Below are 26,267 nucleotides of genomic sequence, written 5' to 3'. Positions count from 1 at the left end.
CAAGCCCACTCACTGGTCCTCAGTCTCCACGGTGCCGCCCCGTCGAGCCTCGCCCTGGATGGATTCCATAGCTGTGGAATAGAGCGCCTTCTGTGGGGCTGGTCTGCGCATGTCGGCTGAGTACTGTGTGTCATTGCTCGTGGGCTCCCTCTGTGCATGGTCCATGTTGTGGATGGACATCAGCAGGCTGTAGTCCATTATCTTGAAGCTCTGCAGCACCTAATGGAGAGAAAGGACAACGTCAACATTTGGGAGCTGTCAGACTTCAGGTTTTCACTGACTTCATCTCTCTTTTTACTCTGGTAGGTCTTTATTTATAGTCCTTTCCTTACCTTTCTCCCATTTGAATAATAATAATAATAATAATAATAATAATAATAATGTCTAACCAAGTTCCCCATGGTATCCTTAAACTTGTGGTTCTTTTGCCTAAGCCTCCAAGTAATTGGAATTACAGGCACAAGCCATCAGAGTAGGCAATGCGACTTATTTTTTTTTGTTTGTTTGTTTTTTGAGACAGGGTTTCTCTGTGTAGCCCTGGCTGTCCTGGAACTCACTTTGTAGACCAGGCTGGCCTTGAACTCAGAAATCCGCCTGCCTCTGCCTCCCAAGTGCTGGGATTAAAGGCATGCGCCACCAAGGTCGGTTGCGACTGATTTTTTAGAGTTCATTTTGTCACTTATGAAAAGAAGACTAAGGGGTTGGAGAGATGGCTCAGTGGTTAGGAGCACTGACTGCTCTTCCAGAGGTCCTGAGTTCAATTTCCAGCAACCATGTGGTGCCTCACAACCACCTGTAATGGGATCTGATGCCCTCTTCTGGTGTGTCTGAAGACAACTATAGTGTGCTCATATACATTAAATAAATAAATAAATCTTTAAAAAAAAAAAAAGCTAGAAAAGAACAGAACACTGTCTTTTCCAAGGTGCACAGACTATATACCCAAACTGTGGCAAACATCTGTGACAACAGGGTGGGGATGTAACATCTGTGACAACAGGGTGGGGATGTAACTCCGACAGTGGAGTGGTTGCCTGGATGGCTGGAAATCCAAGCTCCGTTCCCAGCACTACATAAACTGAGCATGGTGACTGGGAGATGAAGGAAGGAGCAAGAATCAAAGTCATTCTTAGCTACATAGGGAGAAGAGGGATAGCTTCGGTTACCTGAGTCCCAATCTCAAAAAGGGGGAGGGGGAGTAGACTGTGACAGATCTGGGTCAGAAAAGATGTGTGGGACGACTTTCTATGATCGGTTTCAATTTAGTTCAACACTTACTGAATACAAATGTAAAAATAACTGCAATACAGTACAGTAAAACAGAACAAATATTTATATAAAAGACCATAGAGAAGCCTAAAAAAGATCACTGAAATAGGTTCACAAACAACAAACTAGAAATAAAAAGTAAGACCAGGTAAATAAAGTGAGAAAGGACCATTGCAAAAGGCTAAAGAAAGTAACACACATATCAGGCTCGATAATGCTGATATGAAAAAAAGCACAGGGCAGATGTGGCCAATCAAAGAGGCTGGGAAGGGCAGGACAATGGTAATGGCAAGGTGTATCAACACCAAGGACATGAGAGCACCTGACACCCAGCCTGTTTGACACCCTAGCACAGGGTGAAGAGGGGTCCACTCACTTCAGCTCCCATGGCGCACAGGACAGTGCAGTTTAGCCAAGGGTGTCATTACAGGCATGCAGAAGAAAGGCCGAGGAACAGCTGGCCACAACTGACTGAGTGTAACTTAAAACAATCCGTGGTTCATTTAGTTAAGTGGTTGTCTAGCCTTTGAAACATAGACAGATAGACAAACAGGAGATTGACAGATAAACAAAGGGCATCATTGAGGAAACAGCACAGAGTGAACAAACAAGGGTAACATGGGGCAACACAGAGAGGTGGACAGGATGGAGGGTCCAGGTATTTCCCAAGAAACAGGGTGGGGGTGGCGCAACTTGGTGTTTAAGAGTGGTATGTATACTTTTAATCCCAGCACGGGAAAACAGAAGTCAGCAGATCTCTCAATCTCTGAGTTTGAGGCTACTCTGGTCTGCACTGTTTGGTTTAGAAAGCTGGGCATAGTGGCTTTTACTTGTAATCTCTAAACAGAGAGTCTTCTGCAGGTCAGAGGCACTGAAATGCCTGCTGGGAAGAACAGGAAATGGAACTGGTAATGCTGATGGTCTAGACCAGAAATTCTCAACTTGAGTCTTGACCCTTTTAGGGAGTCAAATAACCCTTTCACAGGGGTAACCGCTGAACAACACAGATATTTACATTATGATTCATAACAGTAGCAAATTTAACAGCTATGAAGTAGCATCAAAAATAATTTTATGGTTGAGGGTCACTAAAGAATGAGAATGTGAGGTTTACTGAGACACTGTCTCAGAAAGTAAAGTGGAGTGCCATCAAGGAAGACACCCAATACTGATCTGGACTCTACATGTCCACACACATACACTTGTACACAGGTGATAGCACCTGTGCTCAGCTGTGCTATACACAGCAAAGTGCAATTGTGCCCCCCCCCCACCCCATATACACAATCCCCCAAACAAACAAACAATTTCAGCCCAGGACACAGGGAGCTAAAGGTCTGAGTTCCAGCTCCCATAGACACAATGCCAGAGAATTATAAGGCTTTCCGATGAAAGTGATTTCTGTGTCTGAAATAGCGGAAAATATAGCAACTCACCAAACAGTCACGCTGTAGAGTCTTACACAGAGCACTGTACATGTCAGCATCCAAAAATAGGCCGTCAGGGATATCTTGTAGGAAGTCCAGGTCTTTAAAGGTGGGGAGAGTTTTCTCTCGTTCTTTCTGAGAAGCCCGCCGCTTGTAAGTTGAACCCTTCAGGTCATATTTCATATGCATTTTGACTGACCGAGGCAAGAGATTGTTCATCACCACAATTCGTATGTTCTTGCCGCCTGCTTGCACACAGTACAATCCATAAAATTTGGGCAGCAAAGTACGAGGGTTTTGGTTAAGATTCTAAGGCATAAAAGGAAAAAGTAGTAGGCAGGTTAACTGATTTTCAGTGAAACTCAAGGCAAAAGTTGCTACCCACTGTTCCCATGTTTTATAAGGGATTGGGTAAAATGTGTTGACCTATATATTTGTTCAAAATCTTTCAAGGTGTCTAAGGGAATTTACAAAGAAAACAGCATTAAGCCAGATAAAATCTTGATACCACAGAGGCAAAGGCAAGAGAGCCAGGAATTAAAAAATGGCATTGAGGGCTGGAGAGATGATAGCTCAGAGGTTAAAAGAACATACTGGTTTTCCAGAGGTTCTGAGTTCAATTCCCAGCAACCACATGGCAGTTCACAACCATCTATAATGAATCTATATAATGAGATATAATGCCTTCTTCTGACATGCAGACAAAACACTGTATACATAATAAATACATCTTTAAGAAAAGGCTTGGAGCTGGGCAGTGGTGACGCACGCCTTTAATCCCAGCACTTGGGAGGCAGAGGCAGGCATATTTCTGAGTTTGAGGCCAGCCTGGTCTACAAAGTGAGTTCCAGGACAGCCAGGGCTATACAGAGAAACCCTGTCGGGGAGAGGGGGGTGGGGGGGGAGAGGCTTTGAGCTATGCAGGAAGACCCAGTCTCAAAACATAGAGTGCCAGCTTAGCATTCACAAAGCTTAGGGTTCAATGCCAGCACCACTTAAATCCAGTGTGCTGGCACACAATTGTAAACCCAGGACTTGGGAGGCAGAAACTCAATGATCAGTAGTCCAAAGCCAGCACTGCAGACACTGTGCCAAAATCCAAAACCAGCAACAAAAATCCTGTCTTGACTTTAACCTCTAAGTAAGAGCAAACTCCCAATCACTGGAGCCAGGTGGCGGCACAGGGCTACAGAGAGAGACCTGTATTGGGGGTGGGGGGCGCACTATCACTGGCTCTGCTGAGGACTGCCCCCTCTGCCAATATTCTTCACTCACCATGTAGTATCCGGGAAGCAACTTCTGCAGAAATTCCGCTTCTTTATGCTGGACGGTCTTAATGATGAATTCATCATCACTGGACACATAGAAGAGGGAACCACTAGCTCCAGAATTGGAGAGTTCAATCAATGGCTCACTGCAAAGGGAGTACTGAAAATGAGAGAAGACATTAAGAGTCAAACATGCCAGGGCCTGCATCACTTGCAAAATGTAGGGAGATTCACATCCATTTTACAGACTAGAGCAAGATGGTAGAAGAAGGAAATTCCTTTTGTAATACTTCTCTGATCTTAGAATCAGAGGTTCTGCAATTAGAAACTTACCAAGTAATCATCAGGCCGGATGCCAAAGAGCTCTCTGAAGTAACGGAAGGCAACAGGCGCATAGGTCTTGAACCGAAAGTCATTGTAATGGTGAGCCGGTGTCAGGTTGCTGCCTTCACTAAGTGGTTAAACATAAAGAAACCTTAAAGTACCAGTCCTCAGTCCCCATGAAATTCACCCTCGACAGATGCCAAAAGGGTGGCCCACCACACCTGAGTGATGTGTGGGGATCGAAGAGCCAATGTGTGCGTTGAAGGCACAACATAAGCAAGTAAGACACAAGACTAACACTAACTCCTAGTCAATACAGTAAGTCCATCAAAAGTCGATTTTTGTATGAGATAAGGTCTCACTGTGTACCCCTGGCTGGCCTTAAATTCCCAGAAATTAGCCTGCTTCTGCCTCACAAATGCTGGAACTAAAGGTATCACCAAACTCACCTAATTTTTATTCTGTGTGTGGGTGGGGTTTTTTTTTTTTTTGGTTTTTCGAGACAGCGTTTCTCTGTATAGCCCTGGCTGTCCTGGAACTCACTTTGTAGATCAGGCTGGCCTCAAACTCAGAAATCCACCTGCCTCTGCCTCCCGAGTGCTGGGATTAAAGGCGTGTGCCACCACCAGCTTGTGTGGGTGTTTTGCATGCATATCTATGCACCATATACATGCCTGGTACTACTTTTTTTTTTCTTTTCTTTCTTCTTTCTCCTCTCTCTCTTCTCTCCTCTTCTCCTTCTTTCCTCCTCCTCTTCCTCCTTCTTCCTCTCTCTCTCTCTCTGTGTCTCTCTCTCTGTGTCTCTGTCTCTGTCTCTCTCTCTCTCTTGACAGGTTTTCTGTTTAACACCTCTGGCTGTCCTAGATATGCACCTGGGATGTCCGGTGCTTTTGGAAGCCAAAAGAAAGTGTCCAATCCTTTGAACTGGACTTACAAGTGGTTGTGAGTTGTGCGGGTGCCAGGAAATGAACTCAGGTCTTTTGAAAGAGACGTAGGTGCTCTAAACCACTGAGCTATACATCCAGCACTGAAAACATTCTTCATTTTTAAAAAAGATCCATTTATTTATGTATATGAGTACACCATTGCTCTCTTCAGACACACCAGAAGAAGCATCAGATAGCATTACAGGTGGTTGTGAGCCACCATGTGGTTACTGGGAATTGAACTCAGGACCTCTAGAAGAGCAGTCAGTGTTCTTAACCACTGAGCCATCTCTCCAGCCCATTTTTTTCTTTTATTTTTGAAAACATTCTTTTAATTACATTTTTTCTTTTGTAAAAAAGATTTATTTATTTATTATATGTAAGTACACTGTAGCTGTCTCCAGACACACCACAAGAGAGCATTAGATCTCATTATGGATGGTTGTGAGCCATCATATGGTTGCTGGGTTTTGAATTCATGACCTTCAGAAGAGCAGTCAGAGCTCTTAACCACTGAGCCATCTCTCCGGCCCTAATTACATTCTTTCAATCAGTACGCAAACTCACGAGTGTGTGTATGTGTAAGCCCAGGCATAGAAGCCTTGGTACATGTGCTGAAGTAGAAGAAAACTTGCAGGCCTCAACCATCCACCATGTGGGTCCTGGGGCTCAAACGCAGGTTGTTAGGCTTTACCTTAGTTGCTGGAGCCAGCTCACTAGCATAAATGAGCTGTTTGTTTGTTTGTAATATAAGATACTCCACTGTCCAGAAGCACTCCGCAAAGCCTGCTGTGGAAACTCTCTAATCCCATTATCTAAATATACAACAAGGTTAAGGGATGATGAGAACCCTTAAAATTGTCCCGAGGCTGAGGAAAGTTGTCTAGGACATTCTCAGAGACATTGACCTCTGTACCTGGGGAAAAAGATGCTCTCCACCACGTAGAAGTCTTGCATGAGGACGTCACGCTCTGGTTTGGTGCTCAGGCTGCCCACAGTGTGAGTGATGCCTAACTGGATGGCACCTTTCAAGGCTGATGAAGTTGTCTAAGAAACAGGAAAGAAATTACAAAAATGTTCTGGTATCAAGTCTAACCAAAGTCTGGGCACGGCAGCACATGCCTATAATTCCAGAGTGCAAAAGCAGGAAGACTGCCTTACACTGAAGGCCAGACAGAGACCCTGTCTCTAGTTCAACTTCCCAACCCTTAACCCAAACAAACAAAATGTGGCACACACTTGGAATCTCACCAAGTAAGTGGTTAAACAAGAAATTTACAAATTTAGGTCATCTTGGGCTACACCTGATCTTAGAAAACTAAACCAAGTAACCCAAGTCACACAATTCATGAGGAAAACTGCAGAAGCAGCACTGGAACGCAAATGCCCTTCTAAAAGGTTGGATAGAATGTAGACTACACCAGTCCTCTACATTGCAATTAAACCTAGGAACGATGTAGAAAACAGGGATGATTCAGAGCAGCACAGAGGACCATATGTGCACTCCTGTCAGGGAAGAGCTTTGTATTAGTACCTGCTGCCGGGAGCTGGGCCCCTTCAGACGTTTAATCATCTGATAAAGAATATAACTAGCTGGGCAGAGGTGGGGCACACCTTTAATCCCAGCACTTGGGAGGCAGAGGCAGGCGGATTTCTGAGTTCGAGGCCAGCCTGGTCTACAGAGTGAGTTCCAGGACAGGGCTATACAGAGAAACCCTGTCTCAAAAAACCAAAAAAAGAAAAAGAAGAAGAAGAAGAAGGAGAAGAAGGAAGAACGAAGGAGGGGGAAAGGGAGGAGGAGGAAGAAGGGGAAGAAGGGGGGGAGGAGGAGGAAGAAAGAAAGAAGAAAGAAAAAGAGGAAGAGCAAGAGCAACAGGAAGAGGAAGAAGAGGAAGGAAAGAAGGAAGGAGGAAGAAGAGGAGGAAAAAGGAGAGAAAAATTACCCTAATTCTGAGAGGGAAACTGTAGTAGAGTTAATGACTCGGTCCCAAGGGATGACTCAAGAATTAAGAGCACTGGCTCTTCTTCCAGAGGCCCTTAGTTCAGTTCCTAGCAGCTACAACGTGCTCACTCACAGCAGACAGTGTAACTCAAGCTCAAAGGGATCCAATGTTACATAGCAAGTTCAAGGCTAGCCTGTACTACCTTATGAGACCCTGTCTTTAAAAATAAATAAATAAATAAATAAATAAATAAATAAGGAACAACAACAACAACAGCAGCAGCAGCACCAACAGAGAAACAGGGTTCCACGATGGTTCATGCTGTTAATCTTAGAACTCAGGATATGGAGGCAAGGGGAACAGGAAGTCAAGGCCAAATTCTACAACACAGTGAGTCTGAGATCAGTCTGAGGCTTTTTTCTTCCTCCCAAAAGGAAGAAAAGAAAAAAAAGGGGGGGGGGAGAGAAAACTTTGCCTACACGTATGCCTACATGCCAGAGAGGGTATCAGATCACTGTATAGATGGTAGCACCATGTGGCTGCTAGGAATTGAACTCAGGCTCTCTGGAAAAATAGCCAGTGCTTTTTTTTTTTTTTTTGGTTTTTCGAGACAGGGTTTCTCTGTGTAGCCCTGGCTGTCCTGGAACTAATTTTGTAGACCAGGCTGTCCTGGAGCTCAGAAATCCGCCTGCCTCTGCCTTCCGAGTGCTGGGACTAAAGGCATGTGCTACCATGCCCAGCACTAGCCAGTGCTCTTAACCTCTGAGCCATCTCTTCAGCCCCCAGTAGTGCATACCTTTAAGCCCAGCATTTGGGAGGCAAACAACAGGTGGATCTCTATTAGAGCTGGCCTGGCCTACATAGTGAGTTTGAGGACAATGAGGGCTATAGAGAGTGACCCTGTCTTTAAAAAAAAAAAAAAAAAAAAAGTATCAGGCTGGAGAGATGGCTCAGTTGTTAAGAGCACCGACTGTTCTTCCCAAGGTCCTGAGTTCAAATCCCAGCAACCACATGGTGGCTCACAACCATCTGTAATGAGATCTAATGCCCTCACCTGGTGCTACAGTGTACTTACATATAATAAATGAATAAATAAATGTTTAAAAAAAAAGTATCAACCAACACTAGATTTTCCATTATAAGTCTCCTTTAAATGCACATATAAAAAGAAAATAATTCATTCTTTGTGAATTAAATTGTAAAACACAAGTTACTTTATATTTATTGCCTATTATCAACAAAAGGGTGGGTGTGGTGGTGTAGCTTTTAATTCCAATACTCGGGAGGCAGAGACAGGCAGATCTCTGGAGTGAAAATTTTGTAATTTTGGTCTCTTTAAAAACACAGAACTATTCTAAGTATGTACTTTCGTTTTACTCCCAGGTGTGGAGGCATGGAGCTGCTTTGGACTCTGTAGCAACTGAACATGATTTGCCTTGTGCTCTAGCAGAGGCACGGTTTTGCCAGCTATAGATTGTTTTTGCAACTGTCTGTCACTTGGAATTCTGGGAACTTTTCAGAGAGTATATAAATGCTAGGGCTCCAAGAGGTGGGGCTGGTGGCTGGTTTACAGTTTACTAGGAGCCAGAGTCAAAGACGGAACAAAAGGAAAAAACTCAAACAGGGATCTCTCTTTCTCTCTCTTCCTTCTAGCCTTCTTTCTCTGTCTAGCGATAGGGGATGAAATGGGGGTGGGGTGGGGGAAAGGGTGAAAAAAGAAGAACCCACAAAGTAATAAGACCCATTACAGATCTCTGTGGGTCTGAGACAGCATGTGAGGTCTGAGACTACATTGTGAGTTCCAGGAATGCCAAGGCATAGAGAGACCATGGCTCAAAAAATCAAAACAAGAAAAAATACTATTTATGGAGAACAGTATCAAAAAGATTAGCCAGGCATGGTGATTCATCCATATAATCTCAGCACTTGGAAGGCTGAGGAAGAAAGACTACAAAGAGTTCTAGGCCAGCCTGTGATAAAATGAGAAACTATCTCAAAATAAGCAAACAAAAAACCAACCCAATACAGTAACAGTGTTGCCCATCACGTGTTCCCTAAGTAAGGTGATCCACACAGGCTGTCCAGACTCACCTTCTTGTATGTAGTCTCTCCAGAGGAATCAACACTTCGATGGCCTATTTTTTTAACAGGCATGACAGAGGCAGAAGGTCCCTAAAAGAAAAAAATTAAGATTAATATATGGCCAGGTCGTGGTACACACCTATAACCCCAGCATTTGAGAGGATGAGTTAAAAGGATTGTCGATACAAGGCTAACTAAATTAGGCGGCAAAGGAAGCCAGATGTTACCCCGCGGTACATAGTTGAGACAGTCTCGAAAGCTCAAAAAGATAGTATTCTTATTCCCACATTATATGATAAATTGCTATAGTGATAGTACATAAAAATAACTGAGAAGGCTAGAAAGATGGCTCAGTAGTTAAGAACACTTGTTGCTCTTGCAAAGGACCCAAGCTTACAAGCAGCATCCATAACTCCTATCCCCGGGCATCTGAAGTCCTCTTTGGGCACCAGGCATGCATGCACACAGTACATATAATACATGCAGGCAGAACATTTATATAAGTAAAATAAACAACCCCCACCACCCAAAAACAAACCAGGCAGTGGGGAGACACCTCAATGATTAAGAATATTAGCTGCTCTTTTTTTTTGGGGGGGGGAGGGTTAAATTTAAGTCCCAGCACCTACTTAGCAGTTCACAAGCATCTGTAACTCCAGTCCCAGGGAACTCCATGGGAACCAAGCACACATGTGGTGCACGTGCATACAGTACAGGCAAAACATCCATACACATGAAATAAAATCTATAAATCTAAAAAAATTTAAAAAGTAGAACTAGGTCAAGTTCTAAGACAGCTGGACTACAAAGAGAAAACCTGCCTTAAAATCAAAAAAGAAAAGAAAAGCGGGACGTGGTAGCACACACCTTTAATCCCAGCACTCGGGAGGCAGAGGCAGGCGGATTTCTGAGTTTGAGGCCAGCCTGGTCTACAAAGTGAGTTCTAGGACAGCCAGGGCTACACAGAGAAACCCTGTCTCAAAAAACCAAAAACCAAAAAACCAACCAAACAAAAACAAAAAAAGAAAGAAAAAAAAGAAAAAGCAGAAATAGACATTCAGAGAAAAAAGGTTAAACATCATCTATAAAAGAAAAAAAAAGTATCAAGTATCTACGATCCCAGCACTCGGGAATCTAATATGATGATTATTCTTAGGTATTTGACATATATATCCTTTATGGTTTTTTGTTTTGTTTTGTTTTTAAAGACAAAGTCTCACTAGGTATCCTTGAAGTAGAATTCAGGAGATTCCTCTGCCTGTCTCCTGTAGAACATGTGCAGCACACCTTTAAACCCAGCACTCAGGAGACAGAAGCTGGGAAAGAAGCTCTGTGAGTTCTAGGCCAGTCTAAAGTCCATAGTGAGACCTGTCTCTAATAACAATAATAATAGTGATAACAGTAACAGTAGTAACAACTTTTAAAGGCTTATCCTTATTTTCTATTAAGTTCCACTGAGAAATTATTACCCCTCTAACCCTCAACTCAAGCAGAATTCTATTCAAAATGAATTTATCCCTAGAACTGATCTAGCCATCGGCAATATGAGGAATTCTATAAATGAAGCATTAAAAGGCTGAAGCAATGGGCTGGAGAGATGGCTCAATCGTTAAGAGCACTGACTGTTCTTCCAGAGGTCTTGAGTTCAATTCCCAGCAACCACATGGTGGCTCACAACCATCTGTAATGGGATCAGATGCCCTATTCTGGTGTGTCTGAAGACAGGACAGTGTACTCATATACATAAAATAAATAAATCTTAAAAAAACAAAAACAAAAACAAAAGGCTAAGATAATAAAATGGCTTCTCTGAGTCAGAAACTTGAGTACTTTAAAGAGACTTTTTTATTTTTATTTTATGTGCACTGGTATTTTGCCTGCGAGAGTGCTGGGGCCCCTGGAACTGGATGGACAGCTTAAGCTGGCATGTGGGTGCTGTGTGTTGTCACTGTCTTAACCACTGAGACCCCAAAAAGACTTTTTAAAAACCATGTCTCATTACAGTATTTGTTGGAGAGAAGGGTCAGAGGAAAGTTTCAGGAGTTGCTCTCTTCTTCCATGATATGGATCCCAAGGAGTGAACTCAGGACTTCAGGCTTAGCAGAAACCTCCTCTACTCTCTCGCCAGGTGTAGACCACACACCTTACTCCCAGCATATGGGAAAAAAAGGCAACTGAATCTAAGCATTACAGGTCATTCAGAGACACAAGAGAGTCCATGTCTCAAAAAAACCAAAATACTGGCCAAGTGGTGATGGCCTAAGCCTTTCTTTAATCCAGCACAGGAGGCAGTGGTAAGTATATCTCCATGAGTTGGAGGCCAGCCTGGTCAGCAGAGCAAGTTTTAGGACAGCCAGGACTACACAGAGAAATCATATCTTGAAAAAGCAAAAAACAAAAACAAATAAACAAAAAACCCAAAATGTCTGTACAGGAGGAGTCATCTCACCAGACTTGAAGAGATTCCCAGGTACATGATATGACTTTGTATTCCACCCACATAACAGCATCAGAAATATGAGAGGAATAAAATCATCAGAGCAAAATCTAACTAGATATTGCCAGGAGTCAATATTGCAGTGTAACAAACACGACACTACTCTTCATGTCATTATCCATCAGGTTAGGAAGGCAGAGGACAGGACTAACTAGTGAAAATGGTTGCCACAATTATACACCGGTCATTACTTGGGAGGCTGGAGGTAGCATGACCAGTAGTTCAAGTCCAATCTTGGTTATACTAAGTTTGAGTACATGAGGTCTAACATAATAACAAAACAACAAATATCTTGAAAGCTATTCTAAGACAAAAGACTGACATCTCAGAAGAAAGCGGTATGTCAACTTCCTGAGCACCCAAAACACCTACAGGAGTGAAGCAGAACCATGAGCAGGGCCAGGAAACCCAAGATACTCTGCGGAGGAAAGAGGTGCACACACCTGCTAGCCCACTCACTATCTGGGAGGCCAAGGCAAGAAGACTGCCCAAAGTTCCAAGTTACCTTATGCTATACAGTGAATCCCAGGCTAACCTGAGTACAGAGAGAGTCTGTCTCCAAAACCAAACAAGGATCAGGCAAATAGCTCAGGTGGGAGAGTGTCTGCTCAGCCTGCAGAGATCTGACTCCCATCTGAACCTTGGAACAAGCCTGGTGTGGTGGTGATTGCCTGGAATACAGACCTTTAAGAGGGGAAAGCAGAGGACCTGGAGTTTAAGGCCAACCTCAGAGGCCTTAAACAAAGCACACTGGGAGGCCAGCCTTGGTTAAATGAGATCCTGCCTCAAAAGTAAATAGATAAAACTCAAAACACAAAAGAAGTAATCATTATAAGATATTACAGCCAGCTGTAATATTACATCTTTAAGCCCAGAAATCTGGAGGCAGAGGTAAATATCTCTGTGAGTGAAGGTAGCCTAGTCTAAACTGACTTCCAAGACAGCCAGAGCTATGAAAACAAACAAAACCCTATCTCAAAAACCCAAAAGCGAATATATGATATTACTGTATCTGAGATAGCTCAGCATGAAGATCAGTGTTTGGATCCCATGTAAAAGTTTGGTAGCTATAGCATCAGTGTAGTTCCAGCACTTAGGAGACTGGCGGGATGGCTCAGAGGGTAAGAGCACCTGACTGCTCTTCCGAAGGTCTTGAGTTCAAATCCCAGCAACCACATGGTGGCTCACAACCATCCATAATGAGATCTGACACCCTCTTCTGGTGTGTCTAAAGACACCCACAGTGTACTTATGTATAATAATAAATAAATTTAAAAAAGAAAAAAATCCTCAAATCAAGCTGGTTGGTTAGCTTGACTAGCCCAATTACTCGGTTTTAGGCTTAGCAACAGACTCTGCCTCAAGGTAGGATCATCTACACTGTGTGTGCATGTACGTGGAAACCCCTGACATCACCTCCCATCTCTACACATGCAGAGCTCCCACACATACACACACATCATATATACCATATACACTAAAAACAAAACAAAACAAAACAAAATGAAACAGGTGTGGCAGCACAGACCTTTAGACCCAACATTGAAGAAGCAGAGGCAGGTGGATCACTAAGAGTTCCAGGCCAGCCTGGAATTCCAGGACAGCTAGATCTGTTGCACAGAAAAACCATGTGTCAAAACAACAACAAAACAAAAACCTCAGCCAGGCGGTGGCGGCACATGCGGCAGGCGGATTTCTGAGTTCGAGGCCAGCCTGGTCTACAGAGTGAGTTCCAGGACAGCCTGGGCTACACAGAGAAATCGTGTCTTGAAAAACTAATAATAATAATAATAATAATAATAATAATAATAATAAAAACAAACCCAAACCTCACAAATTCCCTACAACAAGTAAATATTTGTGGACAGTGTGGCTGCACATATAATCCTTGTACTCAGAAGCTGAGATAGGAGGATGTCTGAGGACAAGTGGGCGACACAGTAATGCCCCGTCTCAAAAGAGCTGTATAACTTCTAGCAGACCAGAAAGATGCAAAACCAGCAATATCTAGGGTAAGGATGCAGCTCAATGGTAGAGCACTCACCCAACACACACCAGGCCCTGAACTTGATCCCCAGCAACATCACCCCAACACCCACCCAATACACAAGAGCATTCAAGGAAACATGGCTGATTCTCAAGGGAGGCAGATCAAGATCAGAGCACCATGGCAAAGAAGAAGTGACATGTGAAACAACAACACAATTACAAAATGTAAACACAGGATGGTGAGAAGTCTGCCACTGCAAAGGCCTGGATGTGATCTCAGACGGATGTGATCTCAGACGGCCAGCATAGAGGCCACACACACTCATCTTTTCTTCTTTCTTTTAAACATTTATTTATTTTATGTATATGAGTACATTGTAGCTGTCTTCAGACACACCAGAGGGCATCAGGTCACATTGCAGATGGCTGTGAGCCACATGTGGTTGCTGGGAATTGAACTCAGGACCTTTGGAAGAGCAGTCAGTGCTCTTTTTCTCTTTTTTTTTTTTTTTTTAAGATTTATTTATTATATGTAAGTACACTGTAGCTGTCTTCAGACACTCCAGAAGAGGGCGCCAGATCTCCTTTTTTTTTTTTTTTTTTTTTTTTTTTTTTGGTTTTTCGAGACAGGGTTTCTCTGTGTAGCCCTGGCTGTCCTGGCACTCACTTTGTAGACCAGGCTGGCCTCGAACTCAGAAATCCGCCTGCCTCTGCCTCCCGAGTGCTGGGATTAAAGGCGTGCGCCACCACGCCCGGCTGCAGTCAGTGCTTAACTGCTGAGCCATCTCTCCACCATTCCTCCCCACCCCCAACCCCACCCCTCCAGTGATCTTAACAGATTCAAAAAGTGAAGTCTCAAACTTTTCTCTACAGTGTGACTTATGTACTAAGTCCTGGAGTCTAGCCCACAGTTATCTGTATATTCTGTATATTTTTAACTACTGCTGTGTTTAATATAAGAGTATTATTCTAGCCAGGCATGGTGGCGCACGCCTTTAATCCCAGCACTTGGAAGGCAGAGGCATGCAGATTTCTGAGTTGCGATACAGAGAAACCCTGTCTCAAAAAAAAAAAAAAAAAACAACCAAAAAAAACCAAAAAACCAAAAAAAAAAAAAGAGTATTATTCTTTTGAAGCAGTTGTACATATTTTTCTTTGAAAATGTCAAATAAACCTCTCTCCCCCTCCTCCCTCCCTCCCCACCCCCTCTTACACACACACACACACACACACTCTCTCTCTCTCTCTCCTTTTTAAGACATAAAGAGATAGCCATGTCTAACCCCACAGCCTGCATATGGCCCAAGATAACTTTGAATATGGCCCAGTACAAAACCATTACTTACTTAAAATACCATGAGATATTTTGGCATTTTCTTTCTTTTTGTAACCCAATTAATTGCATGGTTCTCAAGTATGATCTCTGTAGATGACAGCAATGGACTGTGATGTCAGAATTACACCTTTAGCAAGCAGTGAATCAATATGAAACTTACCTCAGATACTGTGGCTCTCTTGACTCCAGATGCTGCTGCTTAAAAAAAAAAAGAAAAAGAAAAAAAGAAGAATCTTAGCCATATGTAAACACAATCACAAAATCTTTACTGAGTTCATACTGTAAGAACCAAAGTTTACATCAACTTAAACATGGTCATGAACTAATGGCACTAATACCAAATCCTTTTCTACAGCACTTGAACCCAGGGACTTGCACTTGCTAGGCAAGCGCTCTACCACTGAACAAGCACTAAACCCCCAACAGCTCTTTTTAAATGTTCTTTCTTCCTCCTACAAGGGCCTTCTGCATATTCCATTCTTACTCTAATCACCTAACTCATTTGGTCATACTCTCTTCTTGTAATTATTATTACATTTGGTATGTCTGCCATGTGAATCGTAGCATACATGTGGCAGTCAGAGGGCAACTTTGTGGCGTGAATTCTCTTCTTCCACTTATGTGGATTCTACAGATCAAGCTCAAGTTATTAAGCTTGTGCAGTAAGTGCTTTATCCACTGAGCCACCTCACCAGACCAGTGTTAATATCTTTGTTGTTGTTTGTTTGTTTTCAAGACAGGGTTTCTCTTGTGTAGCCCTGGCTGTCCTGGACGTCACTCTGTAGACCAGACTGGTCAAGAACTCAGAGGTCTACCTGCTTCTGCCTCCTGAGTGCTGGAATTAAAGTCGTGTGCCATCATGACTGGCAACTGTTAATATATTTAACTATCACGAAACATCTCAGTGACACCATGGCAGAAAGAGAAAGAGCCCAAGAGACAAACAGATATCCAAGGAGCTCAGTGTGGCAGCATACACCTACAGTTCTAGCACGTCAGAGGCTGGGGTAGGAAGATTATCAAAGCGTTGCTAGTTCAAGGTCAGAGTATATCACACAGTAAATACAGGCTCAAACAAAACAATAATAAGATTTACCTCCACAAATAAAATGAGAGCATCGGCTCGAAGAGAATATTTTCTAGAATACCTAAGATCTAAATTTGTTTCCCAGGACTTGGTGGGAGCAGACCTGGGGGACTGGAAGTACTCACTTGTAACCCCAGTGCTTGGAAAATGGAGTAAGGTCATGTTAGGTTACAGAGTGAATTCAAGGAGAGCCTGAGCCATATGACACTGTCTCATACAAATAAAAGACTACTGTTGGTCAGAAATCTTTCCTGGCATTTGTTGAAAATATCTTCAGTAGCTATGCAGTAGTGACACACACCTTTAATCCTAGCAATTGGAAGGCAGGGGCAGGCGAAAGCAAAGGCAAGCAAGTTCCTGTTCAAGCCCAGCCTTGTCTACAAAGTAAGTTCCGTAACAGCCAGGACTACACAGAGAAACCCTTCCTTGAAAAATAAACAAGGGCTGGAGAGATGGCTCAGTGGTTACGAGCACTGACTGCTCTTCCAGAGGTTCTAAGTTCAAATCCCAGCAACCACATGGTGGCTCACAACCATCTGTAATGAGATCTGATGCCCTCTTCTGGTGTGTCTGAAGACAGCTGTAGTGTACTATGTACATAATATTAAAAAAAAAAATTAAAAAAAAGAAAAATAAACAAAAACAAACATCTTTATCATATATTATCTTATAATTCATGTTCATAATCCATACATTTCTTTATGGGTACAGAAGTCAAATACAAGTCAGATGAGTTCTGACACTAGAATTAACTCTCCTACTTAAAGGGAAATGTTTTTTCTCAGGATTTTGGAACCTTCCCTCCCTATCTAAGATAAACTCTGAAGCCTCTTTCATTAAATATTCACACTATCACGGCCCACACTTGGAAAAGTACATGCTACCCCAGATGAGGATACATCATCACCTGATGGCATGTGTATGGTATGTGTATGGTATATAGGCTGACAGCTTGCCTATAAATGCTATAAAGTAAGTCTTCACTGACTTAAAAAAACAAACTAAGCATGGGACAGTAAAGCCAGGCCTTGTCCATATTAACCAGATATTCTGACAGAGCTACAATTCGCAGGCCCAGATAAATGCTGAATTACTTCCACTTTCTTCCCCTTCACTCAGGCATCAATCACTACCTCTTTAGCATTAACTCTAACAATTTTAGAAAACTATCCCTATGAACAACACACTTATAGCTAGCTGTATAATACTATTTTTAAGTTTATGATTTTAAGAGAGGGTCTCAGGCCAGGCTAGGTGACATATGTTTTTAGTCATAGTGCTCTGGAGGAAGGTGGATCTAATGAATTCAAGGCTAGCCTGGTCTACAAAGTGAGTTCCAGGACAGCCAAGGCTATACAGAGAACACCTGTTTTTAAAATGAGAGAGGGGCGGGGAAAGAAAGAGAAACAGAGACAGGGCCTCACAAAGCCCAAGCTGGCCTCTAACACCTGATCATCCTATCATCTTGCCTCCACTTCCTGCCTACTGACTGGGTCTACACAAGTACCTACCAGAACACCTGTCTATTTGTATGAAGCTTTCAAAAGGTACAAAGAAGCTCACCTGGCTTTTACTACAAGGAATAGGGGCTATTTAAATTAAGATTTAAGAGGCATTTTCCTAACTACATTTACTAATGCTAAACTGTTTAGATGCTGACAACAGAGCCAGCAAATGGCCAGTAGGTGAAGGTGCTTGCCACCTAAGTGATCCCAGGACACACATGGTGGGTGGAGTGTTCCTTTGACCTAGAAGTGTGCCATGGCAGACAACACCCTCTCCCACAAAGATAAATGCATTAAGATGTTTTATATGTAGATAGAAGCCTTAAGAAAAATTTAAATATAAATTCTTTTTTTGTTTGTTTGTTGTTTGTTTTTTGTTGCTGCTTTTTGGGTTGTTCTTTCACAGTACAGGAGAACAAATTCAAGGCTTCAGGGCTGGGAAAACTGCTTAGAGGGCACTTGCCAAAGCCTAATGACCTGAATTCAATCTCTGAAACCCCCATAAGAAGGAACTGACTCTTGTCCTGTGACTGCCCTACACATGTGCTGTAGCACATACCCTCACACAAATGCAGACACAATAAAATTTCTACCAGTTAACTGCATTTCTAGTAACAATTATTGTTGTCTGTAGCTATAACAATGATACTGTGATTATGTTACAACCCTGCACCCCAAACAGAAAAGACTACTTATCTCTAGAAATACTCCCCCCTTTCCTGTTTCTGAGGCAGTGTCTTCTGAAGTCTACAATGGCCTCCCTCCCATTCACTAAGCAGGCAAGGATGACCGTGAGCTCCTGATCCTCTTCTATCTACCTCCCACAAGGTCGAACTGCAGGCTCGCACGACCACACCCAGGTCTGCAGAAATACGTCCTCAAGTGTTGGTCAGTGAAATTGTAGGAGAATTGAACCTATTTAAGACATTTCAGGATACACAGGAGAGAGATTTGGGGGCTAGAGGGGGGATGGAAAAAGAGCAAAGCAAAAGCCAGAAGCCAATGGGAAGAACTAAAAGTTGGGGAGGAAAACGAAAAGGGAGGGAAAGGAAGAGAGAGAGGGAAGAAAGCTGTGTGGCACCACCATCCTGAGAAGCAGAGGCTCTAATTCATGTTACATAGGATTTCTAAGGCACCTAGAGAGCCCACTATGAAAGAACACACACACACACACAGTTCACATACAATAAAGCTGGGCTTAGTGGCCCATGACTTTGATCCTAGCATGGTTAGAGGGAGGGGGAGGGGACAAGTTAATCTCTGTGAGTTCAAGAGAAGCCTGATCCACACAGCAAATTCCAAGACAGACAGACTTACACAGTGAGACCCTATCTAAAAAAAAAAGAAAGAAAGAAAGGGTGTGTGTGTGGGGGGGGGGGGGGGGCAAGACTAAATAGAAAGACACTATCTCAAAAAATCGAAACATCAGCAACAAAAAAGTCAGGCCTGCTGGTACACACTAATAATTTCCAGCACTTGAAAGGCTTCTGAAGCAGGAGGAGTGCAGTGAAGTCCAGGTCAGCTTGGGATACATAGTTCAAGGCCAGTGAAAGGACTAAATAGCAAGAGTTTCACATAAAAATAAAAAGTCCAGCTTGGTGGTTCATGTCTTTGATCTCAGTACTCAGTGGGCAAAACCAGGTGGATTTCTGTGACCTCAAGGCCAGCCTACTCTACAGAGAGATCTAGGACAAACAGGGCCACATAGAGAGATCATTGCTCAAAAACCAAAGAAATGAAATAACATAAAAAGGACTTAATTATTTATGTAGACTGTCAGGACTTACCTTCCCCTTTGTCACAAATGAAAACTATCTGTCCATTTTCAAGCCAGCAAACCAATAACTACTGTTTTCTCGAGACAGGGTTTCTCTGTATAGCTTTGGCTGTCCCATAACTCACTCTGTAGACCAGGTTAGCCTTGAACTCAAGAGATCTGCTTGCCTATCTCCCAAGTGCTGGGACTAAAGGCATGCACCACCACAGTCTGGATTAATAATATTTTACTTAAAAAAAAATCATTCAGTAAAAGCCTCTGAGGTCCAAGTAACAGCACATGCCCATGATCCCAGGACCTGAGAAGCTGAGGCAGGAGAGTAAGATCAAAGGTCACATTTAGCTACACAGTGAAAACCTTTTGTAACAAAATAGAACATTAGAGCCTATCAGTAAGCTCTCTCACTCACACAATAAAGTTTAATAAATTAAATTTTTAAACAAAAATGTATAGCTTTTCACTGCTGTGTTTATATCAGACCAAGAGAAGTCTTTCAACAAATTTCTTTTAGACATATCGTACTTGTCTATAAGATTTAGTTATTAATTCTTGGCAAAAATGTATGTTTATCAGAGCTAGAGAGATGGGTTAGCAGTTAAGCCCTGACTGTTCTTCCAGACCTGATTCAATTCTCAGCATCTACATAGTGGCTTATAACTATCTGAACCTACAGCTCCAAGGGATTCTATACCCTCTTCTGGCCTCCACGGGCACCAAGCACAGAAATACATGCAAGAAAACACCATGCACATAAAATAAAAAATAAGTAGATCATTCTTTTAAATTGCATGTTAACTTCTAAACTAGTTTCTGAATGAATAACAATTCACATACTATGATTGCAAGAGCTCAGAATTTTGATGCTTTTGAAGGAAATCAGAAAGATTAAGTTCCTTTCTGTGCTATTTTCTCCTCTATCAAGGACTTCTAGCTCAGAGAGAATACATTCAGCAAGAAATATCTAGTTTACAGCCAAGTTAGTTCACACAGCGACTTTAAGATTAGCAAGGAGAAAGCAGAGAATTTAGCTGGTCCTCTTAGGTGTTCAAGGCACTAGGTTTGATCTTCACTACCAGAAAAAATAGACTAGCCGGGGGCAGAAACAGCACAGTAAGAATGTGTGCTCAGGAAGGGAAAAAAAAGAACAGAGAGAAAAGAACGTGGGTTTTATAATTAGCCATCTAGATCTGCTAGGTCTCAACACTGAACTCAACATCTGTTTGATTCATCTTCTCTAGACCATTACTTCCTCTATAAAATATAGGAAGAGTCTGAGATAATGATGCAAACTATTTTTCATGTGTATTCAAATCTATAAGGTCTTGGATGAATCTTCTGCAAAACCCCCCACCAACAAAAAAAGAAATCACAGAAATTGTGTCACATATCTCCACAAAGTTGTTTTAAGAATTAAGACACACAGGACTTGTAGTAACTCTTCTAGAACTCTTCTAGTATAGAACACTATCAATTATTGTGAATTACTAAAACTACTTGTTTGGGCTTTTTGTTGTTGTTGCTGTTGTTTTTTAAGTCAAGATCTTACTCTGTAGTTCAGCCTGTAACTCACTTATGCTCAGGCTGGTTCTGAACTTAAGGCAATTTTTCTGACTTCCCCTTCTCAGCACTGGGATTAAAGGTATGAGACACCATACTCAGGTATAATAATACACTTTATACCCCTATCTACAGAATGGGAAAAGGTCAAGAGAAATAAGAAGTACAACATAAATGAAAAGGAAAAAAAGAGAGAGTGTTAAATTTAAAAAATCAAAATCAAAACAAAGTAAAAAGCTGGTACTAGTTTACTGTAACAAAACTGAGAAGGGACACAGGTCCATGCTAAGCCAAGACAGCATTGTCCTGACAAAGCCACCAGGCACTAGGCACTAGTCTACAGCTGTTCCGGGAAGGGAAGAGTGGCTGGGCTGCTCGTCACTGCGCGGAGCTCATGCATCTCCAGCACACACACAGCAGATCTACCTCTCTTACGGTGGACCCCACAGCACAGAAAGCTGAGACCTAGTAAGGGAAAACAAGGTTATCACTTACTTTTGGAATTCTACTTGCTTACAGTAGACTAAACATATTCACATTAATTAATAAAACTCTAAGTACAGCATCACACTGTGAAATTCCTCCTACCCAAGAGATGTAGCTCTAGCACAAAATGTCCAGTAGCTGCCAGACAGTGGTCACGGCATCCCAGCATTTAGGAGGCTAACTCAGGTGGAACTCTGAGTTCAAGGCTAACCTGGTCTACAGAGTGAGTTCTGGGATAGCCAGGCCTTTACAGAGAAACACTGTTCTCCCCAAACAAAACATCAACAAAAACCCCAACAGTTACAAAACTTTTATTCCAAAGCCAGGCATGGTGGCACATGCCTTTAATCCCAGCACTTGGGGGGCAGAGGCAGGCGGGTTTCTGAGTTCAAGGCCAGCCTGGTCTACAAAGTGAGTTCCAGGACAGCCAGGGCTATACAGAGAAACCCTGTCTTGAAAAAGAAAAAGAAAAAAAAAAAAAGCTTTTTACTTCAAATCATTTAGGTCTTCTGTGGATTTCACTGGAAGAAGTTTTCACATCTAAAGCTATTCCTCATGTAGGCTTCTATACAGGATGCACATACAAAGATATTCACTTAGAATCGTTCATAATAAGTATAAATGTACAGGATTGTTTTGGGAAGATCATAGTAAACAAGGATGAAAAGTCACAGGGTAGTTGAAAATGAAACACTAAAAAAAACACTGTTTTATATAAAATAAGCATTATGTTTAAATGCATACTTATAATAGCTTACATAGCAAATCATATTAAAAAATTTCTAAGGCCGGGCGTGGTGGCGCACGCCTTTAATCCCAGCACTCGGGAGGCAGAGGCAGGCGGATTTCTGAGTTCGAGGCCAGCCTGGTCTATAAAGTGAGTTCCAGGACAGCCAGGGCTATACAGAGAAACCCTGTCTCAAAAAAAAACCAAAAAAAAAAAAATTTCTAAAAATTTCAGACAGGCCGAGCATGGTGGCACATGCCTTTAATCCCTCAAAAATAATCATGTATATTTGCTGGTATCAGGTTGACTTGATTAGTTTCTGTTTTTCCTGAAGCACAGATAAACTTTTTATAAGTCTCATGGTTTTTATTTTAATTACTTTAAAATCTTTTAAATTTACTTACTTTTTTTATATGCACTGATGTTCTGTTTGCAATATATGTCTATGTAAGAGTGTCAGATCTTGGCTTTACAGTTACAAGCTGCCATGTGGATACTGGGATTTTGAACCCAGGGCCTGAGCAATTAGTGCCCTTAACTGCTGAGCCATCTTTCCAGCCCCATATTTTTGTTTTTTAAAGATTGATTTGTTGTTGCTGCTGTTGATTTTCTCAGACAGGGTTTCTCTGTGTAACCCTGGCTGTCCTGGAGCTCCCTCTGGCCTCAGATACAGAGAGTGGCCTGATTGCCTCCAAAATGCAGGGATTAAAAGTAGGGAGTTTTCACCACTATCACCCAGCTGAAGATTGACTTTTTTTTGTTTGTTTTTGGTTTTTCGAGACAGGGTTTCTCTGTGTAGCCCTGGCTGTCCTGGAACTCACTTTGTAGACCAGGCTGGCCTCCAACTCAGAAATCCGCCTGCTTCTGCCTCCCAAGTGCTGGGATTAAAGGCATGTGCCACCACCGCCCGGCAAGATTGACTTATTTTTATGTTATATATATATATGGGTGTTTTGACTGCATGTATGTTTGTATACCATGTGCATGCCTTGTGCCCATGGAGGCCAGATGAGGGTACTGAATTTCCTAAAACTAGAATTATAGCCAGTGGTGAACCCCTATGTGGGTGCTGGGAATTGAACCTGAACCTCAGTCCTCTGGAAAAACAGCCAGTTCTCTTAACTGCTGAGCCATCTCCAGCACAAGTAGTATAATCTGTATATTGCAAATTAAAGAAACACACAGAGAAAGCTTCAGGGTCATATTCTGTCTGTCTGTCTGTCTCTCTCTCTCTTTTAACAACCTTTAGTTTGCAGAATACCAATGCTTAATAACCACCAACCACCCAACAAACCACCCAAACACACATCAATGCAAGTTTGTAACAAAATCACTTCTCTATGCTACAAAAATAAGTTAGAAGGATAAAAAGTGAAAAGAAATGCCTAGGGGACCAGTTAATAAAGGTGCCTGAGTTCAATCCTTAAGACCAACATAGTGGAGAAAGAAGACAAATGACTCCCTACACATTATTCTTTGACATCCCCTCTGATACACATACAAGAGAAGTATAAAAGAATTAATAATACATAGGACAAGGCTGGAGAGTTGGCTAATGCAGTTCCAGAGGATTGGATTCCTCAGGCATCTGGGGGTATCTGCATTCACATGAACACGCCCCCACACTGACACATACCACATAATTTAAAATCAGAAAGAATCTATGCGGCTGGAAATAGCTCGGTGGTTAGGAACTGGGTATTCTTCCAGAGAATCAGGGTCCACTTCCCAATACCCACAACTCACAACTCAGCTCCCAACTGTCTGTAACTCCAGGGTCGTGACCCCTCACAGAGAGAGATGCAGGCAAAACACCAATACATATGAAACAGAAATAAGTAATTTTTAAGAAATCGTTAGGAGGAGGAAGAGAAGCTGCCATTGCCACCTAGAAAACAGTGTAAAAGTAAGTGCCATCTCCATATATCAAATAACCCTTCTTAAGGACATTTACTTCAGGATACTCTATAATCTTAAACCTATATAAATATATATTAGAGACTATTCTCGGAGAAAGGGAACCATGAGGGTTTGGAGAAGCTGTGAAGGTCAAAACTCAGGCTGTTTGTTTGTACAGGCCTGACAACCTGAGTCCAACCCCTAGACCCACATAAAAGTCAGATAAGGAAGCTAAAGGCTGGGCAGTTGTTAACAGCACTTGGGACAGATTTCTGTGTTCGAGGCCAGCCTGGTCTACAGAGTTTCAGGACAGCCAGGGCTGCACAGAGAAAAACCCTGTCTCAGAAAAGTAAGGAAGCTAAAAGCTACTCCCAAAGTTGTTTTCTGAACTCGCATACACCCTACAGCAAGTACACACACTCATACACACATACACAAAGTAAAAATAAAAAAAAAAAAAAAGACAACCCTATCTTTCAATTTTATCTATTTATTTATTTGGTTTCTCTGTATAGCCCTGGCCATCCTGGAACTCTGTAGATCAGGCTGGCCTTGAGCTCAGACATTCGCCTGCCTCTGCCTCCCAAGTGCTGAGATTAAAGGTGCCACCATTGCCCAGTGACATTCCATATTTCTATATCTCATAGATGTTACAATTTGAGAAATATCTTTGAAAACAAAACCAGGCTCTGGAAGAGTATGGTGGCACACTCCAATAATCCCAGCATATAAACTGGAAACAAAAGTATCAGAGGTTGCCTTTAATCGCAGCACTTGGGAGACAGAGGCAGGCGGATTTCTGAGTTCAGTTTGAGGCCAGCCTGTTCTACAAAGTGAGTTCCAGGACAGCCAGGGCTACACAGAGAAACCCTGTCTCAAAACAAAACAAAACAAAACAAAACACAAACAAAAAAACCAGAAATGAAGCAGCCATATCAAATATTAAAGTACAGACAACTAACTCTTGCTCCATATCCCTACCTTTGCAGTTTTTTGACCAAGATCTGTTTAGATAGCTGAGTCTGGCCTTACTCCTCCTGCCTCTACCTCCCAAGTGGTAGGGTTACAAACTTTTACACCCCACAATATAACTCTGTCTCTCTCTCTTAGATTTATTTATTTTAAATGTATATGTGTATGGTTGTTTTGCTTATCTGTATGTCTATGCACCATGTATCTGTGAAAGCCAGAAAAGGGTTTCAGATCCCCTAAAACTGTAATTACAGGCAGTTGTGACCTACCATTATGGGTGCTGGAAACTGAACCCAGAGCAGCCAATACTTTTAACTGCTGAGCCACCTTTCCTGCCCCTTTTAAACCCAAACCAACAACAAAAACAGGGTCACCCTAGTAGTTTGGAAATCACTATGTACCCCAATCTGGTTTTTGTTATTATTGTTGTCTTTTAATGTATGTGAGTACACTGTCGCTCTCTTTAGACACACCAAAAGAGGATATCGGATCTTATTACAGATGGTTGTGAATCACCCACTATGTGGGTGCTTGGAATTGAACTCAGGACCTCTGGAAGAGCAGTCAGTGCTCTCAACTGCTGAGCTATCTCTCCAGACCCCAATTTGGTTTTGGACACATGGTAGTCCTCTTACCTCAGTCTTTCAAGCTGCTAAGATTACAGGTATGCACCACCACACCTAGCCATTGAAAAAACATCTGAGCAACTCTGTACCGGTTAGGGAAGCATTCCAATTTGGTCCTTTGCAGCACCCTATCTTATGTTTACAGAGAAAAAGATACTGGAAGGACTGGTTTCTAGTTACTCTGCAAAACACCACTGTTAATCTCTGCAAATCTGCTTGGTAATACCAGACAACTCAAAACTAAAATTTCAAATTAAAAATAATCAAAAAACCTGTTTGTTTGTTTTTTTAAAGTTGGTGGGCTCACAAATACACCTACAGTAGTAAAAATAATATTAAATTGAAAAAAGAAAATGTCAAAAAGAAACAAAAATTATCAACATAATTCTGAGAAATGTTAAGTTCAGTTCTTAGCACACACAACAGGAAGCTCACAGCTGCCTGTAAGTCAAGCTCCAAGGGATCCAATGTCCTCTTCTTGCCTTGGCAGACACTGGCACACAAATAGCATTCACTGACATGATACACACAGATACATATAAACTTAATAAAAGCAAATCTTCAAAAATA

General features: G+C 42.1%; 1 protein-coding gene across 3 annotated transcripts in view; it reads right to left on the bottom strand.

The window, feature by feature from the left end:
* Pip5k1a (phosphatidylinositol-4-phosphate 5-kinase type 1 alpha) overlaps positions 1-26,267 on the bottom strand; it is a 48,234-nt gene that overhangs the window by 10,044 nt on the left and 11,923 nt on the right. For 2 of the 3 annotated variants that reach the window (XM_021158186.3, XM_085835678.1), the window contains exons 2-8: positions 15,222-15,256; positions 9,249-9,329; positions 6,131-6,261; positions 4,298-4,415; positions 3,972-4,124; positions 2,706-3,005; positions 14-219 (exon numbers count right to left, since the gene is read on the bottom strand). In XM_021158186.3, the coding sequence (XP_021013845.1) occupies positions 14-219; positions 2,706-3,005; positions 3,972-4,124; positions 4,298-4,415; positions 6,131-6,261; positions 9,249-9,329; positions 15,222-15,256 (1,024 nt within the window). Of the gene's footprint in view, positions 1-13; positions 220-2,705; positions 3,006-3,971; positions 4,125-4,297; positions 4,416-6,130; positions 6,262-9,248; positions 9,330-15,221; positions 15,260-26,267 lie in introns of all 3 variants that reach the window. The other variant, XM_021158185.3, reaches the window with a different exon arrangement.

The sequence above is a fragment of the Mus caroli genome, unplaced genomic scaffold, assembly GCF_978045245.1.
Source record: "Mus caroli unplaced genomic scaffold, Mus_caroli_1 scaffold_3, whole genome shotgun sequence".
NCBI classification, from domain to species: Eukaryota; Metazoa; Chordata; class Mammalia; order Rodentia; family Muridae; genus Mus; species Mus caroli.
This window is presented reverse-complemented; position numbering and strand designations above follow the sequence as displayed.